This window comes from Lissotriton helveticus, chromosome 1_1, assembly GCF_964261635.1.
Source record: "Lissotriton helveticus chromosome 1_1, aLisHel1.1, whole genome shotgun sequence".
Classification (NCBI taxonomy): domain Eukaryota; kingdom Metazoa; phylum Chordata; class Amphibia; order Caudata; family Salamandridae; genus Lissotriton; species Lissotriton helveticus.
Window position 1 is genome coordinate 40,869,950 of NC_136057.1, and position 26,590 is coordinate 40,896,539.

The 26,590-nt window shown below is 47.5% G+C and overlaps 1 protein-coding gene across 1 annotated transcript in view; it reads right to left on the bottom strand.

Moving 5' to 3' along the window:
- The window catches only part of LOC144820579 (double C2-like domain-containing protein beta), a 546,929-nt gene that overhangs the window by 19,523 nt on the left and 500,816 nt on the right, over positions 1–26,590 (bottom strand). The window contains exons 5-6 of the mRNA XM_078677947.1: positions 10,637–10,763; positions 4,077–4,130 (exon numbers count right to left, since the gene is read on the bottom strand). Coding sequence (XP_078534073.1) covers positions 4,077–4,130; positions 10,637–10,763 — 181 coding nt within the window. The remainder of the gene's footprint in view (positions 1–4,076; positions 4,131–10,636; positions 10,764–26,590) is intronic.

Sequence of the window (26,590 nt, forward strand, 5' to 3'; positions counted from 1 at the left end):
TGTCTTAAGTCTGTCTTAAGTCTGTCTTAAGTCTGTCTTAAGCCTGTCTTAAGTCTGTCCTAAATTCGTCTAAAGTCTGTCCTAAGTTTGTCTTAAGTTTGTCTAAAGTCTGTTTTAAGTCTGTCTTAAGTCTGTCCTAAATTCGTCTTAAGTCTGTCTTAAGTCTGTCTTAAGTCTGTCCTAAATTTGTCTTAAGTCTGTCCTAAATTTGTCTTAAGTCTGTCCTAAATTTGTCTTACGTTTGTCTTAAGACTGTCTTAAGTCTGTCTTAAGTCTGTTTTAAGTCAAACTTAAGTCAAACTTAAGACAAAATCCTAACTTTACTACTACTAAATGCCTTCTGTGAATACCAAAAGTACTAAGTTTAGGATTTTGTCTTGTTAGTTCTGTGAATCGGGCCCCCACTGTGTCTCCACCACTCCTGTTCTCCCAAGTCACAGTCCCCCTCAATCTTTCTTCTCATGTCTGTTTTCTTCCTGTATTGTGTTTTCTCTTTGAGACACACAGGGGCTGATTCACAGAACTAACTTAAGACAAAATCCTAAACTTACTACTTTTGGTATTCACAGAAGTTAGGATTTTGTCTTAAGTTTGTCTTAAGACAAACTAAAGACAGACTTAAGACAGACTTAAGACAAAATCCTAACTTAAGTCTGTCTTAAGTTTATCTTAAGACAAAATCCTAACTTCTGTGAATACCAAAAGTAGTAAGTTTAGGATTTTGTCTTAAGTTAGTTCTGTGAATCGGGCCCCTAGACCACAGGCCCTCCTGTCCTGTGATTTATCCTGTGAGGGTTCGAGGACATGTTACTCGCACGGCGGGTGACCCGGGGGTCCGCAGAGTCCTGCTTGGTTGGCACAGGATGGGATGACTATGAGACTGCCCTGGCTGCCCGGATGCCATGCTGCTGGAAGGCGCGTCACTAAAACTACATTTCCCAGGTATCCAGGCGCGTGGCTGGCATAGCACTGAACGAGGACCTAGGCCAGAGAGGGTCTCTCCATGCCTGCAGCGACTCTTCCAGCCCTGCCAAGTGCCACGCATCAAGTATTAGACTGACGCATTTCAGTGTGGTGGTCCGCATCACTGCACCGAAATGCGAAGTCACGCATAATAGCGCCTCCTGAGCTGTCAAGGAGTGCTAGTAATCACCATGACAAAGCACTGAAACTGGAGGGGCAGCGCGCTGCGCGTGCTACCCCAGTGGGGGTGCTGGTTTTCCATGAGTCCCATCTGCCTCTTTGAAGATGTCTCGGCCAGAGCCGGCGTCAGCAGACACGCGTGCTCGCGTGATGTCTTATCATCATGATATAAAGATGGTTGTTCAAGCCCGTGCAGGTAACATGACTGCGTGGTCTCAGCTCTGCTTTCTCAGCCTCACCTGCTGCTGTGTTTACTAAACACAGCAGAGGGAGTTGTGTTCCTGGTGACACTGGTGTGGGGTCACGGTTTGGTTTACGTTATATGTTCATCTCCCCCTGGCACGTGCTTTCCAGTCAAGGAAGGGACTTCCTGTTGCATCATTTAAACAATGAGCCTTTTAACGCCTGCCTTCCAGCAGCGTTCATTTTTGGCGCTAAACTCTGTCTACCAATGTTAATAGACAGGGTTTAGCGTCAAAAAGCATGCACGTTTGCATGGGAACGCCCATGTACCACCTATGTAACGCCCCTGTGATGCAAAGTAATGCAAAGCTGCGTTTCGTGCCATAGAGGGTGGCTTTGTGGGGCCTTGTAAATATGGACCAGCACACTGCGCCCCCGGAGCATCAAAAAAAGTGACGCTCCTGTGGTGCAAGGAGCTTGTAAATAAGCCCCTAGGCTTAGTGTCGGGTTTGTATTAAAAAACGTAATGCTAACCCGAAGCTAAACCTTTGAGAATCTGGGCCGTCGTGTTCCTAATTAATAATCATCATTATTCGCTGATGATCTGTTTATTCACTGAGTACAGAGAGAGTTTACTCAAACAGTCTCCTTTCTGCCCTAGTTACCCCGGGCCCAGGTTCACCCCGAGTCTGTGCACCACGCCGGCTAGTGCTGAGAAGCCCCGGCCCTTCCTTCATTTGATGGTCAAGTCACGTCGGTGTTACTTGATTTTGGCCTTCAAAGAAACCAATATAAGAAATCAAAAATAGCGCATATCCAACTTCTAGTGAAATGTAGTTATTGGTACATCATATGTAACTGTAGGGTGTGCACGGATCGGCAGTGTTACCCCTGTAGTAACCCTGTAAGACACCCATGCAGCTGCACTGCTCTTAGGTTTGAAGGTCCGAGTCATTTGGTTTATTTTCTGGACAGCGCCCTCTGCTTGTCACTGGCTCTTCGGGTCAACTCTGAGCACACAGGCTTCGGGACCCTGTCTGCGGCCGGTCACTGCTGCACGTCAAATCTCTGATCTAATGGCACCTGTAGTGTCGTGTGAGTTAGCAAGGTCATCGAGAAGATCGTCAACAGACAGCTAACCCAATACCTCGAAGAAAACAGCATCCTAGACCCGTCCCAGTCAAGGTTCCGCAGCAACCACAGCACCGAGACCGCCCTCATCGCCGCCACCTATGACATCAGGACCCTGCTGGACAACGGCGAGACCGCGGCCCTCATCCTCCTGGACCTCTCCGCCGCCTTCAACACCGTCTGCCACCGCACACTAGGCACACGCATCCACGACGCAGGGATCCGAGACAAGGCCCTGGAATGGACCACCTCCTTCCTCTCCGGCAGAACCCAGAGCGTCCGCCTCCCCCATTCCGATCCGAAGCCTCCGAGATCATATGCAGCGTACCCCAGGGCTCTTCCCTCAGCCCGACACTGTTCAACATCTACATGGCCCCGCTCGCACACGTCGCCCGACAGCACGACCTCAACTTAATCTCCTACGCCGAAGACACTCAACTGATCCTCTCCCTCACCAAGGACCCCCTCACTGCCAAATCCAACCTCCATGAAGGAATGAAGGCCGTCGCCGACTGGATGAAGATCAGCAAACTGAAGCTGAACACAGACAAGATGGAGGTCCTCATCCTCGGCTCCAACCCTTCAGCCTGGAATGACTCGTGGTGGCCGACGGCACTGGGGGCAGCCCCAACACCCACCGACCACGCACGCAACCTGGGAATCATTCTCAACTTAACGCTCTCCATGACGAAGCAAGTCAACGCCGTCTCCTCCTCCTGCTTTAACACCGTCCACATGCTACGCAAGATCTACAGATGGATCCTGACAGATACAAGAAGAACAGTCAACCAGGCCCTCGTCAGCAGCAGACTCGACTACGGAAACACCCTCTACGCGGGAGCCCGGGCCAAGCTCAACAAATGACTGCAACGCATTCAAAACGCCTCTGCACGCCTGATCCTCGATGTACCACGCCACAGCCACATCACCCCCCCCACCTGAGGGACCTGCACTGGCTCCCCGCCAACAAGAGGATTTCCTTCAAGCTCCTCATCCACGCACACAAGGCACTGCACAAGACCGTACCTCAACAGACGACTCTACTTTTGCATCCCCAACCGCCAGCTCCGTTCCGCCGACCTCGCCCTCGCCACCGTCCCTTGCATCCCACCTCGCCGGCAAGACATTAAACACCCTCCCACTGAGCCTACGACAGACCCGAGACCTGCTGACCTTCAGGAGGATACTCAAGACCTGGCTGTTCGATCAGTAGCACCCCCCTTTTTTCTCCCAGCGCCTTGAGACCCTCACGGGTAAGTAGTGCACTCTACAAATTCTTGATTGATTGATTGAGCAATGACAGTACCCTTGTGGCTCCTGATGGACACCCGAGGAGCCAGAGCCCGGAGCCAGGCCCGGAGCCAGGCCTGTGCAGTATTACCGGTGCCATTTTAGTAGCGTTGATATCTCAATCTTGTGTGCATGAAGATCTGTTTGCGACACTTGTTGCTTTCCACCACTAATGTCCTCTTTCATCCTCCCTTCCTTCCTATCTCCCACCCCTCTATCTGTTCCCCTTCTTCCCTGTCTCTCTGTTTCTCTTTCCTTCTCTCTCTTTCCTTTTCTCCCACTTCTCTCTTCTCACCCCCTCCTCCTGTCCCTCCCTTAGCCCTCCTTACCTCCTCGTACACCGACATCCCTCTCACCGCATTCATCGTGCTCGGGCGCTTTTTCTGCAACAAGAAAGATGACGTGTCCATTAATCTATCACTTCCCTGCGAGGACCCTGGTGAACTCTTGTGGCTGACACAGCCTCACTGAATAAAATTGTGGGCCTGATTCACAGAATGAACTTAAGACTCAATCCTAAACTTACTACTATTTTGGTATTGACAGAATGAACTTACTACTTTTGGTATTCACAGAAGTCAGGATTTTGTCTTAAGTTTGTCTTAAGACAAACTTAAGACAGACTTAAGACAGACTTAAGACAGACTTAAGACAGACTTAAGACAAAATCCTAACTTCTGTGAATACCAAAATTAGTAAGTTCATTCTGTGAATGCCAAAAGTAGTAAGTTTAGGATTGAGTCTTAAGTTCATTATGTGAACTGGGCCCCGTGTGACTAAAAGTGGTCTGAAGAGTGGAGGAAAAGTTGCGACGGTGTATTACATAAAGTTTGGGTGTCCTGCTCTGGGGTAAAAAATAGAATTAGGGGAACATGGATGAAAGCCATCTATGGAGCAGTGATCGTGGGGGGTCCTGGTGAGCTGACGTCACTCATAGCGATGTTAAGGAGATGTACCACCACCTGCCTGGTGTGGTGCCTGAATATTGTGTTCTAAATATTGTTTACAAAAATATCGTCCCACTGACGTTAATAGTAAAGTTACACCTAACGGGATGGTATTTTTGTGAAAGATCTTTAGGACATTATATAGGGCAGACACTATTCTGACATCCACCCCCTTGTTTGGATTCTGTAGCTGGAGATGTGCCTGTATGTGATGTCCTGGGACTGTATTATAAACAAACAGGCACATGCATCAATATTGCATTTTCCAATTCCTTAATTGCGAAAAATAAGGAATCGCAATTAAGGATTTGCAAAATGCAATGCGTCAAGAAATCGCTAAATAAATTGCGATTTCTTAATATTCCTTAATTGCGACTCGCAAATTACGAGTCGCAATTAAGGAATACCTCCCCATCCATTCCTATGGGCATAGAGGCCCATAGGCATGAATGGAAAGACATTCTTAATTTGCAATTCACCATTAAAAATTCGCAAATTAAGAATGCAATTTCAAGGGTGCAGGGGTGTCCACTCACATGCCCCAAGGGCATGTGTGTGTGTAAAATGGAACTTTGAAAAATGCACTTTAGTGCATTTTTCAAAGTTTTCGCAAATAACCATGAAGGGTCAACTTCATGGTAATTTGCTCCACTTATTTGCGAATTCACAAATTTTAAAAGTTTGATGCATTGCATTTAAGGAATCTCAATTTGAGATTCCTTAAATGCAATCGCAATTTAAGAAATCGCAATTTTGCGATTTCTTAAATTGCGAAAATTACAAAATTGATAATGCATCTAAAAAACGGAAATTGCATTCGCAAACGACCGAATTTTGCGATTCGCACCATTCGCGAATGGAATTTCCTTTGATGCATGTGCCCCAAAATGCGATTTCTCTATTTGTGCCTCGGTGCACCTTTCAAAAGGTGCCCCGGGCTAAACCAGGGCAGTGTGCCATGTTAGAAGAATGCGCTGCCCCCAGGGTATCCACAAAGTCGCGCCACCCTCGAGGCAGCACATCCAAGTTGAAAAGGGAGCAGCTGTTTAAAGGATGCTCCGTGTTTCACAGTGCAGGTGGCAATCCGCCGGAACTTTTGAGAGGAGAGAGAACTGCTTGCTGGCGGGTGCAGTGTGTTAGGGGAATGTCTGGGGGGTTGGACCCCCTCTCTCCCCTCCAGAGGGCTATCTTTAGGAGTTGCGCCCTCAATGTGCTTCCTATGGGCCTGTTTGCCTCTGCAACTGGATGTATGACATTACAACGCATGCATTTACATCGCATGCCTTTACAACGCAACTATTACAACGCAGTCCATTACAACGCATAGTGCTTTGGGGCGCTGGATAGCGAATAGTTTAATTTACTATTCCAACTCCAGTCCCCGTGGATAGTAGGGAAGGTTATTGGATAGTAAATTAACCTATTCCCTATCCTAGAGCGCCCCCCAGAGCAATGCGTTGTAATACTTTGCGTTGTAATGGTTGCGTTGTAAAGGCTCTGCGATGTAAAAGTTACGTTGTAAGTGTTGTTCACCTCTGCAACCATGTCCAAACTATGGCTCAGGTCCATAATCAAAGTGATAGCCTCGTTTGAATTAGGCCACACCCCTATGCAAATGAGGGAACGCCCTCTTATGATAGTGCAGGCGCTACATGTGCTAAAGCGCTATCGATATTACATAAGGGGATGGGCAAGCTTCGGAGGATCCTTCTGTAATACCATTGTGCCCCCGGACTCCAGCTGACATGCTTTGAGCATGCTCTCTGGTGGATGTGTGTGGGTTGCAAGACTTTTTGTCCTGGCTAGTCACTGTGATGTCCATCGATGGAGCCGTGTGAGGGCACAGCGACCTCTGTTGGTGGAAGCGTGTATGTGGGTATCGACAGTTCCATCCCTGCTGTTGTAGTAGAGTATGCATGAGTGCAATGTGACATACACTGGTGAAGTGTGTAAGCGTGGAAAGGCAGTGTGACCTTCTCTACTGGAGGAACACTAGTTTGTGTGTTTGTGTTTCACTGTGAGGACTGTGTGTCCGCGTCTCGCCGGACATTGCATGTGTATTTATTTGAGTTGTTGGCGTTACTTTTTCTCTGGTGGGCGGTGCAATAGTCTATGATGGAGCCCATCCCACAAGGCTGAGGAGGCTGGTGTTGAAGAGATGAACACTGAAGTGAATGGTGGAGTTGAGAAGATGGGAGTTGTGGAAGCGTTTTTTCGGTTTATATATTCATTAATAAATAATGCTACTGAATAATGATTTTTATGATGGATCCAATACACGAATGCGAAACATGTATAGTTGAAACAAGTTTAATATACCATTATAGCCCAGCGTAGTGGGCTATACCGGCTATTAAAGGCCCGCTCCCGCGTTAAAGGCCCAAGCCGAAGGTGAGGGACTTTAACAAGGTACCGGGACTTTAATAGCCGGTATAACCCTGCTTCGAAGAGCTATAAGGCTATTAGAACATTCTGCCACTAGAGGGCAGAATGCTTTAACAAATAAAACAAAGGCCTCTCGGAACTTGAGGGGAGAGGCCTTTAAAAACAACATTGGAGTGTTGCTCTGCTGGCCTTTACCGGCCTGTAGAAGCACCGAGCACTCCATTGTGTACAAAGGAGCTCCCAACATTCCAATGTTCTAATATAATATATAGAAGTGTTTTTATTAACATGATGTAGTTGTGCCACATTTTCATAGAATGCTGCAGTGATTAACTTGGATGCAGTTCTGATGCTGTTCTGCTTTCACTTCTGCTCTTCGCCCTCTCACTTTATCCCCCTGCGTATCTTCTCTCCCCACAGGCTCTGCAGAGCGAAGACTGTTTCACCTCATAAAATTTTACAACATGCATCTATTATGAATAAACTCTCTAGAGACCCCAGCTGTAACTTTTCTAAAGTTTCCAATGTTACATATTATTTTGGACAGCTCTACATAGGAAAAATGCAGAAGATGCTAAATATTATCTTAAAATGGGATAGCATTTATGAATTTCACAGTGATGTAGAAACCTCTGATTTGTCTAAAATGTGTTACTTATAACAATGTCACAAGGAGACTGCATGCTTTCTATTTGTTATGCAAGAATTGTGTATCAGAACCCCTTGGCTCTGGGGAGAGCCACAAGACTTTCCTATTCTACTAAGGATGCTGCATGATTTCTTAGGGCCTGATTCACAGAACTAACTTAAGACAAAATCCTAAACTTACTACTTTTGGTATTCACAGAAGTTAGGATTTTGTCTTAAGTTTGACTTAAAACAGACTTAAGTTAGGATTCTGTCTTAAGTCTGTCATAAGACAAAATCCTAACTTCTGTGAATACCAAAAGTAGTAAGTTTAGGATTTTGTCTTAAGTTAGTTCTGTGAATCGGCCCCTTACTGATTTTGCTGTTCATTTGGGACTTACACATTTCTGATGTCTGACTACTCTGCACTTTGCATTTGAGTCTTCATGGCATTTATTTCTGACCTGCCTGATTTGGTTATAAAAACCCTTTAACTTTTCTCCTGATTTATAACCGGTTATGGAGTGATCCCAGTTACTTATGACGATTACACTGTTAAATGGATGTTTGGGAATGTGACTTTTTGCCCAAGATCAACCAGGAGCAGAAGCACCTGAGATAATTTTTAGAATGTTTTGAATCTTAGGGTGTCCTGAATATTGGGGTACAGGTTTCGCTTCCACAGTGGTGATGAGGAAATGGTTGGCGTTAAGGAGATAGGCGGTATTGAGGAGATGTCTGGTTTTGGGGAACTAGGTGGTAAGAAATAAGCGGTGTTGAAATGGATGGCGTTTAGGAGATGCGTGACGTTGAGACAATGAGTGGGAGTGTGACAATAGGCAGTATTGGGGGCATAGGTTTAGTTGAGGACATGGGTGGTATGTTGAGATGTTTTTTTAGGAAAGGGATAGTACTTAAGAAAAGGGCAGTTTTGGGTAGATGGGTGGTATTGAGGAGATGGGTAGACCCATGGAGATGGGTGGTTTAAGGTGGTAGGTGGTGTTGAAATTGGCAGCATTGGGATGGTCTGTGATTTTGTAGAGGAGATTAATATAGATGAGAATATGAGTGGTGTTGAGGAGGTGGGAAGTGGTTTGGAGATGGTCAGACCTGTGGAGATGGGTGGGTTTGAGTGCGTGGCCGATGTTGTGATTGGTGGCATTGAGATGGATGGTGTTGTCATGGAGATGTTTACTGCTGAGTTGATGAGTGGTGTTATGGAAATGAGCAGACCTCTGAAGATGGGTGGTGAGCAGGTGAGCAATGTTGAGATGGACAACATTGGGATTTTTGGTTTTGAGACGAGTGCTGTTGGGGAGACAGGGAGTGTTGAGAATCCAGGGGCTATTGAAGGGAAAAGACTCGTTAATGTGTTGGGTGGTGGAGAAATGATAGGCAGTATTCATTAGGTGGGTGGAGTTAACAAGTCAGGTGTTGTTCAAGGGATGAAGAGTATTGAGGTGGTGAAATGATGGACAATATTATTTATTTATTTAAAAGAGTTTCATACAGCACTGGCTAGACCCGGAGGTATCAGAGCGCTTTACATGAGAATCAACAATGTAACAGAAAAAGTTCAACAATTACACAATAAATCCCAAAAAAAGAATAGGCAATACAATTAGGAGAGGGGAGAAAGGAGAGAGAGAGGCAGTGGAGGGGGTATGGGAGGTGAGAAAGGGAGGATAAGGGAAGAGACAATACGCAGAGACGAAAAGAAGTCTGGGTGGTGTTGAGGCGATGGGTGGTGGTGGGTGGTGTTGAGGCACTGGGAGGGGGTAAAGGCGATAAGTGGTGATTAGGCGATGGGTGGTGGTGGGTGGTGTTGAGGCAATGGGCGAGGTTGAGGTGATGGGTGGTGTTGAGGAGATGGGTGGTGGTGGGTGGTGTTGAGGCACTGGGAGGGGGTTGAGGCGATGGATGGTGTTGAGGAGATGGGTGGTGATGAGTGATGTTGAAGAGATGGCGATGAGGTGTGCAGTAATGTGGATCAGGACGATGCTGAGGAAACAGGGAATGTTGGAATGCTGCTGACGGTGGTGTTGAGGTGTAGCATGTTGAGGAGATGGGTGTTGTTGAGGTGCTGGGGTGAAGCCATGTGGTGTGGAGCATGTTGGCAGTGTTGCTGAGAAGGGCGCATTGAGGAGAATGTCAGTGGTGAGATATGGAGCATTAAGGACATGGTCAGTGCTGAAGCAAGGACAGTGTGTTTAAGAAAGTATGTCTTGAAGAGACGGGATGTGTTGAGGGAACTGAGGGCCCGATTCACAGAATGAACTTAAGACTCAATCCTAAACTTACTACTTTTGGCATTCACAGAATGAATTTACTACTTTTGGTATTCACAGAAGATAGGATTTTGTCTTAAGTTTGTCTTAAGACAAACTTAAGACAGACTTAAGACAAACTTAAGACAGACATAAGACAGACTTAAGACGAAATCCTAACTTAAGTCTGTCTTAAGTCTGTCTTAAGTCTGTCTTAAGTCTGTCTTAAGTCTGTCTTAAGTTTGTCTTAAGTCTGTCTTAAGTTTGTCTTAAGACAAACTTAAGACAGACTTAAGACAAACTTAAGACAGACATAAGACAGACTTAAGACGAAATCCTAACTTAAGTCTAACTTAAGTCTGTCTTAAGTCTGTCTTAAGTTTGTCTTAAGTCTGTTTTAAGTCTGTATTAAGACAAACTTAAGACAAAATCCTAACTTCTGTGAATGCCAGAAGTAGTATGTGCATTCTGTGAATACCAAAATAGTAGTAAGTTTAGGATTGAGTCTTAAGTTCATTCTGTGAATCGGGCCCCGTGAGTAGAAAGAGGTGAGAAGCATTGATGACACTGATGGTGTTAAGATGAGCGGTGTGGAGGAGTGCGGCTGTAGAGAGGTCTAAAGCAGTGCTGAGCAGATGGGTAGCAATGTGTTTGGTCTCTTACCAATAGTGGCTTCTCCAGGCAGATGTTGAAAGCCTTCGTCTGATTGGGTGTAAGCTTCTTCAATGGAACCCGTACCTCTCCAATGAAGTCGTTGCGACCAAACTTGTCTTCATCACACACAGAAAGCCTGTACGACCAGAAGAGACAACAATGGCATTAAATACTCATGTCAGGGCTTCCATATACTGCTACGGGGCTTGTGAAAAAAGATTTTGTGGAGCACTCTTAAGTCGTTTTGCACAATGTACAAGGGAAAGGCATAATCCATACGTGCGGCTTTCACATTTCCTGCCTTGACAAACCTCTGCACACTGTTCCTCCCCCATGCTCCCTGCCCAACTTCTCGGTATCTTTATCTCACCTCTGCAAATATTTCTCTTTTTCGCATCTCTCTCCCTCTTCTCTTCTCTATGCACTGCTTTACTACAACCCCCTCTACCTGTCCCATGCACCTATGCCATGATACATCCTGCATACCTCTCCTCAATCCGTAACTCAAGATAACAATATACACTGTCCGGGAATGCAGGGGCCTCCTCTCTTCTAGTGTCACTTGCTTCTAAATGTTCCTGTGTTACAATGGTCTAAATATCCTTGCATCGCGATGGTCTAAATATCCTTGAGTCAAGATGGTCTAAATATCCTTGAGTCAAGATGGTCTAAATATCCTTGAGTCATGATGGTCTAAATACCCTTGCATCACGATGGTCTAAATACCCTTGCATCACGATGGTCTAAATACCCTTGCATCACGATGGTCTAAATTTTCTTTCATCATGATGGTCTAAATATCCTTGCCTCACGATGGTCTAAATTTTCTTGCATCATGATGGTCTAAATATCCTTGAGTCAAGATGGTCTAAATACCCTTGCATCACGATGGTCTAAATACCCTTGCATCACGATGGTCTAAATTTTCTTTCATCACGATGGTCTAAATATCCTTGAGTCAAGATGGTCTAAATATCCTTGAGTCATGATGGTCTAAATACCCTTGCATCACGATGGTCTAAATACCCTTGCATCACGATGGTCTAAATACCCTTGCATCACGATGGTCTAAATTTTCTTTCATCACGATGGTCTAAATATCCTTGAGTCAAGATGGTCTAAATATCCTTGAGTCAAGATGGTCTAAATATCCTTGAGTCATGATGGTCTAAATATCCTTGAGTCAAGATGGTCTAAATATCCTTGAGTCATGATGGTCTAAATACCCTTGCATCACGATGGTCTAAATACCCTTGCATCACGATGGTCTAAATTTTCTTGCATCATGATGGTCTAAATATCCTTGAGTCAAGATGGTCTAAATATCCTTGAGTCATGATGGTCTAAATACCCTTGCATCACGATGGTCTAAATACCCTTGCATCACGATGGACTAAATACCCTTGCATCACGATGGTCTAAATTTTCTTTCATCATGATGGTCTAAATATCCTTGCCTCACGATGGTCTAAATTTTCTTGCATCATGATGGTCTAAATATCCTTGCCTCACGATGGTCTACATTTTCTTTCATCACGATGGTCTAAATATCCTTGCATCATGATGGTCTAAATATCCTTGAGTCAAGATGGTCTAAATATCCTTGAGTGTAGATGGTCTAAATACCCTTGCATCACGATGGTCTAAATACCCTTGCATCACGATGGTCTAAATACCCTTGCATCACGATGGTCTAAATTTTCTTTCATCATGATGGTCTAAATATCCTTGCCTCACGATGGTCTAAATTTTCTTGCATCATGATGGTCTAAATATCCTTGAGTCAAGATGGTCTAAATACCCTTGCATCACGATGGTCTAAATTTTCTTTCATCATGATGGTCTAAATACCCTTGCATCACGATGGTATACATTTTCTTTCATCATGATGGTCTAAATATCCTTGCCTCACGATGGTCTAAATTTTCTTTCATCACGATGGTCTAAATATCCTTGCATCATGATGGTCTAAATATCCTTGAGTCAAGATGGTCTAAATATCTTTGAGTCACGATGGTCTAAATACCCTTGCATCACGATGGTCTAAATACCCTTGCATCACGATGGTCTAAATTTTCTTTCATCATGATGGTCTAAATATCCTTGCCTCACGATGGTCTAAATTTTCTTGCATCATGATGGTCTAAATATCCTTGAGTCAAGATGGTCTAAATACCCTTGCATCACGATGGTCTAAATTTTCTTTCATCATGATGGTCTAAATACCCTTGCATCACGATGGTCTAAATACCCTTGCATCACGATGGTCTAAATTTTCTTTCATCACGATGGTCTAAATATCCTTGCCTCACGATGGTCTAAATTTTCCTGCATCATGATGGTCTAAATATCCTTGCCTCACGATGGTCTAAATTTTCTTTCATCATGATGGTCTAAATATCCTTGCCTCACGATGGTCTAAATTTTCCTGCATCATGATGGTCTAAATACCCTTGCATCACGATGGTCTAAATTTTCTTTCATCACGATGGTCTAAATATCCTTGCCTCACGATGGTCTAAATTTTCCTGCATCATGATGGTCTAAATATCCTTGCCTCACGATGGTCTAAATTTTCTTTCATCATGATGGTCTAAATATCCTTGAGTCAAGATGGTCTAAATACCCTTGCATCACGATGGTCTAAATTTTCTTTCATCACGATGGTCTAAATTTTCTTTCATCATGATGGTCTAAATATCCTTGAGTCAAGATGGTCTAAATACCCTTGCATCACGATGGTCTAAATTTTCTTTCATCACGATGGTCTAAATTTTCTTTCATCATGATGGTCTAAATACCCTTGCCTCACAATGGTCTAAATTTTCTTGCATGATGATGTTCTAAATATCCTTGCATCACGACGGTCTAAAAACTCCTTGCATCACGATGGTCTAAATATCCTACATTGCAATGATCTAAATATCCCTATGTCATGACGGTCCCTGTAAGCCAGACCCAGCTATCTTCCCACCAACACCTCGGTTGTCTGAGACGTACAGATTTCCTTGTGTCTTGATTCAGGGCACCATTCTCTGCCCAGCCTCCCCATAAGAGAGAAACAGGGTGAGAATAAGTGTCTGCTCCCTTCCTTCCTGCCTTCCCTACTCAGATATTATATTTATGTCTCAATTTATTACTTTTTAATGTTTCTTCTAACTTTTTTGGATTCCCTTGTACATTCTCTCTAGATTTCTTTGCAGACAATGTGCTGGTGGGTGACCTGAGCCCACATCCGAGGTGCCAGGAATCCCTGGCCCCCAAGTTTATTGGCACATAGACCCACACACCGCTGTGCTGATGTCCCTCCGCCCTGACCGGCACCACTTCCGTCTAGGTGGACCAGGCTCTGATGACGTGAGCATTGGTGCGGGGCGTGTGTGGTTGCTAGGCCAATGGTCTTGTACGGCGCACGTCTTGCTGCTTGGAGAGTGCATGTGTCCTGTATGGTTCAATGTTCATTCTTTGGGTCTATTTGACCAGACCGGTGTGTTGAAGTTGACTACATGCCTATTGGTTGATGGCGGCTGTCCGTCTACTTCTATACTACTAGGATGAGGAGGGCTGTGACGGCTGCGCGAGGCGTTGTCATGCTGGCTCTGGGGCGTGCAGGACATCAGGATGCTTTTTTGGAAAATGCCGGTGCAGGGGTGTTGCTGATGTGTGCAGGAGGAAGGCGGGCCTAGAGTATCATGACCGACACATTGACAGATGGTCTAGTGCTGTGGTGTTTCTGGTCTGGGCATTGGTTGGGACTGAGCCCTAGTGTCATGCAAGACGGGAAACGGCCATTACAACGAAGCCGTTTCCACGAAATCGTTAACCAGGCATGCAGTACAACGCATGCGTGGTTACCACGAAAGCCTTTACCACGCATACCTTTACTACGAGGTTTGTAGTAAAGGTATAGGTGGTAAAGGTAAAAAGTAAAAAAAGGGGGGCTTGGGGTGGTCTCCCCCCCCCCCCCAAAAAAAACTCACCTGAAGTCACGTCGGGTTATGTATTTAATCAGCGTCGTTTAAGAGAAAACGGAAAATAAACTTCCGCTTTCTCTTAACGACGTATGACGTCACCACGCAGGCAAACGAGGTAAATGTTATGCGTGGTAAACGAATTCCGTTGTAACGCATGCGTGGTAAAGGCATGCGTTGCAACGGAATTCGTTGTAACGTCATACATTCATGCAAGACATGGTGACAAGCAGAGAGGGTAATGTGAGAATCAGGGACAGACCTGAAGGCTCTGAGGTCTCAGGGACAGACCTGAAGGCTCTGAGGTCTCAGGGACAGACCTGAAGGCTCTGAGGTCTCAGGGATGGACCTGAAGGCTCTGAGGTCTCAGGGATGGATCTGAAGGCTCTGAGGTCTCAGGGATGGACCTGAAGGCTCTGAGGTCTCAGGGACAGACCTGAAGGCTCTGAGGTCTCAGGGATGGACCTGAAGGCTCTGAGGTCTCAGGGATGGACCTGAAGGCTCTGAGGTCTCAGGGATGGATCTGAAGGCTCTGAGGTCTCAGGGTGGACCTGAAGGCTCTGAGGTCTCAGGGATGGACCTGAAGGCCCTGAGGTCTCAGGGATGGATCTGAGGCTCTGAGGTCTCAGGGTTGGACCTGAAGGCTCTGAGGTCTCAGGGACAGACCTGAAGGCTCTGAGGTCTCAGGGATGGACCTGAAGGCTCTGAGGTCTCAGGGATGGACCTGAAGGCTCTGAGGTCTCAGGGGTGGACCTCAAGGCTCTGAGGTCTCAGGGATGGACCTGAAGGCTCTGAGTTCTCAGGGATGGATCTGAAGGCTCTGAGGTCTCAGGGATGGATCTGAGGCTCTGAGGTCTCAGGGGTGGATCTGAAGGCTCTGAGGTCTCAGGGATGGATCTGAAGTCTCTGAGGTCTCAGGGATGGACCTGAAGGCTCTGAGGTCTCAGGGATGGATCTGAAGGCTCTGAGGTCTCAGGGATGGATCTGAAGGCTCTGAGGTCTCAGGGATGGACCTGAAGGCTCTGAGGTCTCAGGGATGGACCTGAAGGCTCTGAGGTCTCAGGGATGGACCAGAAGGCTCTGAGGTCTCAGGGATGGACATGATATGGAGTCATGCTGAGTCACTGCAAATGGAAACCTCGGCCTGGTGTTCAAAGGACCATCCCTGAATGCTGGGAGTATGTCATCGAGGTCCTGTTGAGGAAGAACTCTTCTGCTACAAATAAGCAAAACTGTTCTGGAAAAGATGCACACTGGTCTAAAACGTAAAAACGAATGCCTGTTGCTCTTTGCAGCTCTATTTGTGAACAACATTCAGCACATTTCTTTGAATAAGTTTGCTTTTCTAAAGTTGATTTTTGATTCAATAAACATTATTGTTTTTTTCATAGTCTTTGCTCCCTAATTCAGGTTCCACTTAATTTTGTGGACTTTCACTTATGGAATTCTTGTCTAAATTACTTTTAAGTCTTCATTTTCATTTCATTTCATGGGCATTATAAAGCGCATGGCTACTCAAACATGGGTTTCCCAGCGCTAACAGATGACCTGAGTGAGGAACAAGCTGAATTCAGGAGAACAGATACGTTTTCAGTTGCTTCCTAAAGCTGAGCAAGTTCTTGTTAGTTCTTATTGTTAGATCTTAAAAGCCTGCTTGTTTTCAGTTGTATCGGTGCTTCGGTCAGTTGTTCTATATGTATCTATCTGAGGTTTCAAGCAGTGCGTCTCACCAACTTTTCATCTCATAAGAGGGAAATGACTTGTGGGGTCCCCCAGGGCTCCTCTCTCTCCCCGCTTCTTTTTAACCTGTACCTACTTCCTTTAATTTGCTCCTTGAGCGAAAGAAAGGTTGGAACCTTTAACTATGCCGATGATTTGCAACTGGTGTTCGACATCCTGACAAAACCGAGCTGATCCTCACGGGTGGGTCTGCCAATCCGTGGAACTCCAACTTCTGGCCCACTCACTGGCCAATTCTCCTAGGCCGGCAGGTTCCACCAAAAGCTTGGGTATAGAAAGCGGTACAAAAGGGGTGGTGCTGGACGGAGCATCTGAATCAATCAAACACTCACCCCCAGTCAACAGATCTGGGTTTAATCCATCATCGTTCTTTAGCCCACTCTGCAACCCCAGTTCAGACATGGCCATATGCAAATCAGTCTGACCCTGTACCTCATGGGAACAGTCCAGCCCGAACTGCCAAGCCATGCCTTCCCTGTACCGGAAACAAGCTTCCGAGGACCGGTTTCTGGCATTTCAGCCGTCTTCAGCCAGGCTTGCTTGAATCCAGTGGCAAAGTGAGCAAGGGACTCACGTCTAAGCATACCCTGCCACACTTATGGCGGCCAAAGCGGTACAAAAGGGGGTGGTGATGGACGGAGCATCTGAACCAATCAAACACTCACACCCAGTCAAAAGATCTGGGTTTAATCCATCACCGTTCTTTAGCCCACTCTGCCACCCCAGTTCAGACATGGCCATATGCAAATCAGCAATGGCCTGTCCATGAAAGCCCAGATCAGCTCAGTTGTCTGTGCCCGCTTTTTCCAGTTGCAGAGAATAAAGAAGATTAGCAGATTCTTGAGTAGAGAAGCTCTGACTCGAGTCATTTTAGCCTTGGTAATCTCCCGACTGGACTATGCCAACTCATTATATGTAGGCATCCCTGCGTAGCAACTGAGACGCCTTCAATTGGTTCAGAACCAAGCTGCCAGGTTGATTTTTCACCAACACAAGTGGCACCACGTTAGGCCACTTATGAAAAGCCTCCACTGGTTCCCAGTGCCTTCAAGTTGGGTTGCACTATTTTTAAAGCTCTCCGTGGTAATAGTCCAGTTCTAGGGTCATGAAACCGTCTGGTGTAAATGCACTTAATAAGTGATTTTAACATAACAGGGAAGTATTGCTGCTTGGCTCAGAAGCCAGCGGGGAGCCAGGACACTTCGTCCCAGCGAACATCAAGGATGCGACCTCTCTCAACCAACCCTAACCATCCGGTTCCTACAGCAGATTTGTTTTTCAATTTTTCGTTTGAAAATGTAAGAGTAAATGTATGCAACCAACCCATGTTCTACACAAACAATTGATTTTTCAAGGCTTACTTGATTTATTAGAAGATTGAAGAAAAAGTGGAGGCAGCACCAAATTGCAAAGTAAATTGCAGGAGACCAGAATTTGCAAAAATAGATTTATCTTTCATTTTCTTTTTTTCAAAGAGCACAAGACAGCCAACGCGTTTCGCTCCCCAACCATGGGAGCTTCGTCAGGGCAAAGTTCAAAAGATATTTTGTCCAATGTCAGTACGATGTAGAGTATGAATAACGAAGACGGATAGTACCGATATGGTGGTACAGGTACTAATCAAGAATGCCGTAATGTAGCTACGTGGGGGGCCGTAAGGTCTCTTGATTCGAGTAATATCAAATTGACATCAGTGAATATTTTTCAGATTCCTTTACGATATCACAGAACAAGTTCGAAGACAGACAGTCCTTGATAAGCCGCTGTTACGAGTAACTCGGACGTAGTTCAAGGTGCGTAGAGGCCCCCGACGGAATCAGTCAACCTGATTTATTAGAAGATGTAAATGCCTCTTATGTCCTTCTATGCAGCGTATGTAGCATTCCTTTACGTTCCATTAGGCTGCCTTCTTTTAAACCATTGGCCCTGTTCCTTCTGTACGTTTTCCCTCCGTTTTACACCAGCTCTGTCACTAATACTTTCTATCACTAGAAACTATGCCTGACACTGTGCGGTATATTTACAAGGAGATAGCGCCACCAGAACATCACTTTTAGTGCAATCTGCTGGCGCTATACACTTCTTCATATTTACAAAGCAGTGTTAAGCCACTTTTTGTGGATTAATGCCGCCTTGTAAATACGGACCCTTTACACGCATCATGAAAGGCGCATGCAATGCTTGTTACTGTGGGCATTTCACTGCACCCATTGCTTATTGACGCTGTCCCAGATTTACAAGGTTGCGTAAATCTGACGCAGTGTCAAAAACTAACGCCGTGCGAGAGAAGACGTTAGAATGGCGAAACAAGGAGAAATGCTTTGATTTCTCCTCGTTTTTGTTTTTTCTATGTGTGCTGCATTCTGCCGCACACATTGAAGTAACAAATTGCCAAAAGGGATTGTTTATGTTCAGGAAGGGACACCTTCTGCACACGAACAATCATTCCCTGCAACACAGACCCCCTTGCACTATGGCTCAAGGGTGCATGCGTTGGCGGTAGGCAGCTAATTTTAGCACCAGCACTAGGAAAAACACGGGGGTGCTCTGTATTGTTGTAAATATGGTGCATCCCTGTGTTTTGGAAATGTCAGAGCGCGGCGCTGCCAAATTTGGCACAGCTCTGTGCACCAACTTTTTGTTTAAAATGCTCCTCAGTCTGATTCTAACTCTGCCACTGACACATTGACTGCCTCCCTTCTCTTCTGTGTGCCTCCATCTGACACCAGCTCTGTCACTGACACTCTGTGTGACCTGGATCTCTTCTCTTCCTCTACTCTCAGTCTGGCACTAGCTCTGTCACTGACACTCTGTGTGACCTGGGCCTCGTCTCTTCCTTTACTTTCTGTCTGGCACTAGCTCTGTCACTGACACTCTGTGTGACCTGGGCCTCGTCTCTTCCTTTACTTTCTGTCTGGCACTAGCTCTGTCACTGACACTCTGTGTGACCTGGGGCTCGTCTCTTCCTTTACTCTCAGTCTGGCTCTAGCTCTGTCACTGACACTCTGTGTGACCTTGGCCTCATCTCTTCCTTTACTCTCAGTCTGGCTCTAGCTCTGTCACTGACACACTGTGTGACCTGGGCCTCATCTCTTCCTTTACTCTCAGTCTGGCTCTAGCTCTGTCACTGACACACTGTGTGACCTGGGCCTCATCTCTTCCTTTACTCTCAGTCTGGCACTAGCTCTGTCACTGTCACTCTGTGTGACCTGGGCCTCTTCTCTTCCTTTACTCTCAGTCTGGCACTAGCTCTGTCACTGACACTCTGTGTGACCTGGGCCTCTTCTCTTCCTTTACTCTCAGTCTGACACCAGCTCTGTCACTGACACTCTGTGTGACCTGGGCTTCTTCCTTTACTCTCAGTCTGGCACCAGCTCTGTCACTGACACTCTGTGTGACCTGGGCCTCGTCTCTTCCTTTACTCTCAGTCTGGCTTTAGCTCTGTCACTGACACTCTGTGTGACCTGGGCCTCCCTTCTCTCCTATGTGCCTCCGTCTGACACCAACTCTGTCACTGACACTGTGTGTGACCTGGGCCTCGTCTCTTCCTTTACTTTCTGTCTGGCACTAGCTCTGTCACTGACAATCTGTGTGACCTGGGCCTCGTCTCTTCCTTTACTTTCTGTCTGGCTCTAGCTCTGTCACTGACACTCTGTGTGACCTGGGCCTCTTCTCCTCCTTTACTCTCAGTCTGGCACTAGCTCTGTCACTGACGCTCTGTGTGACCTGGGCCTCTTCTCTTCCTTTACTCTCAGCCTGGCACTAGCTCTGTCACTGTCACTCTGTGTGACCTGGGCCTCTTCTCTTCCTTTACTCTCAGTCTGCCTCTAGCTCTGTCACTGACACTCTGTGTGACCTGGGCCTCTTCTCTTCCTTTACTCTCAGTCTGGCACTAGCTCTGTCACTGACACTCTGTGTGACCTGGGCTTCTTCTCTTCCTTTACTCTCAGTCTGGCTCTAGCTCTGTCTCTGACACTCTGTGTGACCTGGGCTTCGTCTCTTCCTTTACTCTCAGTCTGGCTCTAGCTCCGTCTCTGACACTCTGTGTGACCTGGGCTTCGTCTCTTCCTTTACTCTCAGTCTGGCTCTAGCTCTGTCACTGACACTCTGTGTGACTTGGGCCTCGTCTCTTCCTTTACTCTCAGTCTGACACCAGCTCTGTCACTGACACTCTGTGTGACCTGGGCTTCTTCCTTTACTCTCAGACTGGCACTAGGTCTGTCACTGACACTCTGTGTGACCTGGGCCTCTTCTCTTCCTTTACTCTCAGTCTGGCACTAGCTCTGTCACTGACACTCTGTGTGACCTAGGGCTCTTCTCTTCCTTTACTCTCAGTCTGGCCCTAGATCTGTCACTGACACTCTGTGTGACCTGGGCCTCTTCTCTTCCTTTACTCTCAGTCTGGCTCTAGCTCTGTCACTGACACTCTGTGTGACCTAAGCCTCTTCTCTTCCTTTACTCTCAGTCTGGCACTAGCTCTGTCACTGACACTCTGTGTGACCTGGGCCTCTTCTCTTCCTTTACTCTCAGTCTGGCACCAGCTCTGTCACTGACACTCTGTGTGACCTGGGCCTCTTCTCTTCCTTTACTCTCAGTCTGGCCCTAGCTCTGTCACTGACACTCTGTGTGACCTGGGCCTCTTCTCTTCCTTTACTCTCAGTCTGCCTCTAGCTCTGTGACTGACACTCTGTGTGACCGGGGCCTCTTCTCTTCCTTTACTCTCAGTCTGCCTCTAGCTCTGTCACTGACACTCTGTGTGACTTGGGCCTCTTCTCTTCCTTTACTCTCAGTCTGCCTCTAGCTCTGTCACTGACACTCTGTGTGACCTGGGCTTCTTCTACTCTCTTCCTTTACTCTCAGTCTGGTTCTAGCTCTGTCACTGACACTCTGTGTGATCTGGGCCTCTTCTCTTCCTTTAATCTCAGTCTGGCACTAGCTCTGTCACTGACACTCTGTGTGACCTTGGCCTCATCTCTTCCTTTACTCTCAGTCTGGCTCTAGCTCTGTCACTGACACACTGTGTGACCTGGGCCTCATCTCTTCCTTTACTCTCAGTCTGGCTCTAGCTCTGTCACTGACACTCTGTGTGACTTGGGCCTCGTCTCTTCCTTTACTCTCAGTCTGACACCAGCTCTGTCACTGACACTCTGTGTGACCTGGGCTTCTTCCTTTACTCTCAGTCTGGCACCAGCTCTGTCACTGACACTCTGTGTGACCTGGGCCTCGTCTCTTCCTTTACTCTCAGTCTGGCTTTAGCTCTGTCACTGACACTCTGTGTGACCTGGGCCTCTTCTCTTCCTTTACTCTCAGTCTGCCTCTAGCTCTGTCACTGACACTCTGTGTGACCTGGGCCTCTTCTCTTCCTTTACTCTCAGTCTGGCACTAGCTCTGTCACTGACACTCTGTGTGACCTGGGCTTCTTCTCTTCCTTTACTCTCAGTCTGGCTCTAGCTCTGTCTCTGACACTCTGTGTGACCTGGGCTTCGTCTCTTCCTTTACTCTCAGTCTGGCTCTAGCTCCGTCTCTGACACTCTGTGTGACCTGGGCTTCGTCTCTTCCTTTACTCTCAGTCTGGCTCTAGCTCTGTCACTGACACTCTGTGTGACTTGGGCCTCGTCTCTTCCTTTACTCTCAGTCTGACACCAGCTCTGTCACTGACACTCTGTGTGACCTGGGCTTCTTCCTTTACTCTCAGTCTGGCACTAGGTCTGTCACTGACACTCTGTGTGACCTGGGCCTCTTCTCTTCCTTTACTCTCAGTCTGCCTCTAGCTCTGTCACTGACACTCTGTGTGACCTGGGCCTCGTCTCTTCCTTTACTCTCAGTCTGGCACTAGCTCTGTCACTGACACTCTGTGTGACCTGGGCCTCGTCTCTTCCTTTACTCTCAGCCTGGCTCTAGCTCTGTCACTGACACTCTGTGTGACCTGGGCCTCTTCTCTTCCTTTACTCTCAGTCTGGCACTAGCTCTGTCACTGACACTCTGTGTGACCTGGGCCTCTTCTCTTCCTTTACTCTCAGTCTGGCACTAGCTCTGTCACTGACACTCTGTGTGACCTGGGCCTCTTCTCTTCCTTTACTCTCAGTCTGGCACTAGCTCTGTCACTGACACTCTGTGTGACCTGGGCTTCTTCTCTTCCTTTACTCTCAGTCTGGCTCTAGCTCTGTCTCTGACACTGTGTGTGACCTGGGCTTCGTCTCTTCCTTTACTCTCAGTCTGGCTCTAGCTCCGTCTCTGACACTCTGTGTGACCTGGGCTTCGTCTCCTCCTTTACTCTCAGTCTGGCTCTAGCTCTGTCACTGACACTCTGTGTGACTTGGGCCTCGTCTCTTCCTTTACTCTCAGTCTGACACCAGCTCTGTCACTGACACTCTGTGTGACCTGGGCTTCTTCCTTTACTCTCAGTCTGGCACTAGGTCTGTCACTGACACTCTGTGTGACCTGGGCCTCTTCTCTTCCTTTACTCTCAGTCTGGCACTAGCTCTGTCACTGACACTCTGTGTGACCTGGGCCTCTTCTCTTCCTTTACTCTCAGTCTGGCACTAGCTCTGTCACTGACACTCTGTGTGACCTGGGCTTCTTCTCTTCCTTTACTCTCAGTCTGGCTCTAGCTCTGTCTCTGACACTGTGTGTGACCTGGGCTTCGTCTCTTCCTTTACTCTCAGTCTGGCTCTAGCTCCGTCTCTGACACTCTGTGTGACCTGGGCCTCGTCTCTTTCTTTACTCTCAGTCTGGCTCTAGCTCTGTCACTAACACTCTCTGTGACTTGGGCCTCTTCTCTTCCTTTACTCTCAGTCTGGCTCTAGCTCTGTCACTGACACTCTGTGTGACCTGGGCCTCGTCTCTTCCTTTACTCTCAGTCTGGCACTAGCTCTGTCACTGACACTCTGTGTGACCTGGGCCTCGTCTCTTCCTTTACTCTCAGCCTGGCTCTAGCTCTGTCACTGACACTCTGTGTGACCTGGGCCTCTTCTCTTCCTTTACTCTCAGTCTGGCACTAGCTCTGTCACTGACACTCTGTGTGACCTGGGCCTCTTCTCTTCCTTTACTCTCAGTCTGGCACTAGCTCTGTCACTGACACTCTGTGTGACCTGGGCCTCTTCTCTTCCTTTACTCTCAGTCTGGCACTAGCTCTGTCACTGACACTCTGTGTGACCTGGGCTTCTTCTCTTCCTTTACTCTCAGTCTGGCTCTAGCTCTGTCTCTGACACTGTGTGTGACCTGGGCTTCGTCTCTTCCTTTACTCTCAGTCTGGCTCTAGCTCCGTCTCTGACACTCTGTGTGACCTGGGCTTCGTCTCCTCCTTTACTCTCAGTCTGGCTCTAGCTCTGTCACTGACACTCTGTGTGACTTGGGCCTCGTCTCTTCCTTTACTCTCAGTCTGACACCAGCTCTGTCACTGACACTCTGTGTGACCTGGGCTTCTTCCTTTACTCTCAGTCTGGCACTAGGTCTGTCACTGACACTCTGTGTGACCTGGGCCTCTTCTCTTCCTTTACTCTCAGTCTGGCACTAGCTCTGTCACTGACACTCTGTGTGACCTGGGGCTCTTCTCTTCCTTTACTCTCAGTCTGGCCCTAGATCTGTCACTGACACTCTGTGTGACCTGGGCCTCGTCTCTTCCTTTACTCTCAGTCTGGCTCTAGATCTGTCACTGACTCTCTGTGTGACCTGGGCTTCTTCCTTTACTCTCAGTCTGGCACTAGGTCTGTCACTGACACTCTGTGTGACCTGAGCCTCGTCTCTTCCTTTACTCTCAGTCTGGTTCTAGGTCTGTCACTGACACTCTGTGTGACCTGGGCCTCTTCTCTTCCTTTACTCTCAGTCTGGCACTAGCTCTGTCACTGACACTCTGTGTGACCTGGGCCTCTTGTCTTCCTTTACTCTCAGTCTGGCACCAGCTCTGTCACTGACACTCTGTGTGACCTGGGCCTCGTCTCTTCCTTTACTCTCAGTCTGGCTTTAGCTCTGTCACTGACACTCTGTGTGACCTGGGCCTCCCTTCTCTCCTATGTGCCTCCGTCTGACACCAACTCTGTCACTGACACTCTGTGTGACCTGGGCCTCGTCTCTTCCTTTACTTTCTGTCTGGCACTAGCTCTGTCACTGACACTCTGTGTGACCTGAGCCTCGTCTCTTCCTTTACTCTCAGTCTGGTTCTAGGTCTGTCACTGACACTCTGTGTGACCCGGGCCTCGTCTCTTCCTTTATTCTCAGTCTGGCACTAGCTCTGTCACTGACACTCTGTGTGACCTGGGCCTCGTCTCTTCCTTTACTCTCAGTCTGGCACTAGCTCTGTCACTGACACTCTGTGTGACCTGGGCCTCGTCTCTTCCTTTACTCTCAGTCTGGCTTTAGCTCTGTCACTGACACTCTGTGTGACCTGGGCCTCCCTTCTCTCCTATGTGCCTCCGTCTGACACCAACTCTGTCACTGACACTCTGTGTGACCTGGGCCTCGTCTCTTCCTTTACTTTCTGTCTGGCACTAGCTCTGTCACTGACACTCTGTGTGACCTGAGCCTCGTCTCTTCCTTTACTCTCAGTCTGGCACTAGCTCTGTCACTGACACTCTGTGTGACCTCGGCCTCGTCTCTTCCTTTACTCTCTGTCTGGCACTAGCTCTGTCACTGACACTCTGTGTGACCTGGGCTCTTCTCCTCCTTTACTCTCAGTCTGGCTCTAGCTCTGTCACTGACACTTTGTGTGACCTGGGCCTCGTCTCTTCCTTTACTCTCAGTCTGGCTCTAGCTCCGTCTCTGACACTCTGTGTGACCTGGGCCTCGTCTCTTCCTTTACTCTCAGTCTGGCTCTAGCTCTGTCACTGACACACTGTGTGACCTGGGCCTCTTCTACTCTCTTCCTTTACTCCCAGGCTGGAACTAGCTCTGTCACTGACACTCTGTGTGACCTGGGCCTCGTCTCTTCCTTTACTCTCAGTCTGGCACTAGCTCTGTCACTGACACTCTGTGTGACCTGGGCTTCGTCTCTTCCTTTACTCTCAGTCTGGCTCTAGCTCTGTCACTGACACACTGTGTGACCTGGGCCTCTTCTACTCTCTTCCTTTACTCCCAGGCTGGAACTAGCTCTGTCACTGACACTCTGTGTGACCTGGGCCTCTTCTCCTCCTTTACTCTCAGTCTGCCTCTAGCTCTGTCACTGACACTCTGTGTGACCTGGGCCTCTTCTCTTCCTTTACTCTCTGTCTGGAACTAGCCCTTTCACTGACACTCTGTGTGACCTGGGCCTCGTCTCCTCCTTTACTCTCAGTCTGCCTCTAGCTCTGTTACTGACACTCTGTGTGACCTGGGCCTCGTCTCTTCCTTTACTCTCAGTCTGCCTCTAGCTCTGTCACTGACACTCTGTGTGACCTGGGCCTCTTCTCTTCCTTTACTCTCAGTCTGGAACTAGCTCTGTCACTGACACTCTGTGTGACCTGGGGGTCGTCTCTTCCTTTACTCTCAGTCTGGCTCTAGCTCTGTCACTGACACTCTGTGTGACCTGGACCTCGTCTCTTCCTTTACTCTCAGTCTGGCTCTATCTCAGTCACTGACACTCTGTAAGACCTGGGCCTCTTCTCTTCCTTTACTCTCAGTCTGGAACTAGCTCTGTCACTGACACTCTGTGTGACCTGGGCCTCTTCTCTTCCTTTACTCTCAGTCTGGAACTAGCTCTGTCACTGACACTCTGTGTGACCTGGGCCTCGTCTCTTCCTTTACTCTCAGTCTGGCTCTAGCTCTGTCACTGACACTCTGTGTGACCTGGGCCTCTTCTCTTGCTTTACTCTCAGTCTGGCTCTAGCTCTGTCACTGACACTCTGTGTGACCTGGGCCTCGTCTCTTCCTTTTCTCTCAGTCTGGCTCTAGCTCCGTCTCTGACACTCTGTGTGACCTGGGCTTCGTCTCCTCCTTTACTCTCAGTCTGGCTCTAGCTCTGTCACTGACACTCTGTGTGACTTGGGCCTCGTCTCTTCCTTTACTCTCAGTCTGACACCAGCTCTGTCACTGACACTCTGTGTGACCTGGGCTTCTTCCTTTACTCTCAGTCTGGCACTAGGTCTGTCACTGACACTCTGTGTGACCTGGGCCTCTTCTCTTCCTTTACTCTCAGTCTGGCACTAGCTCTGTCACTGACACTCTGTGTGACCTGGGCCTCTTCTCTTCCTTTACTCTCAGTCTGGCACTAGCTCTGTCACTGACACTCTGTGTGACCTGGGCTTCTTCTCTTCCTTTACTCTCAGTCTGGCTCTAGCTC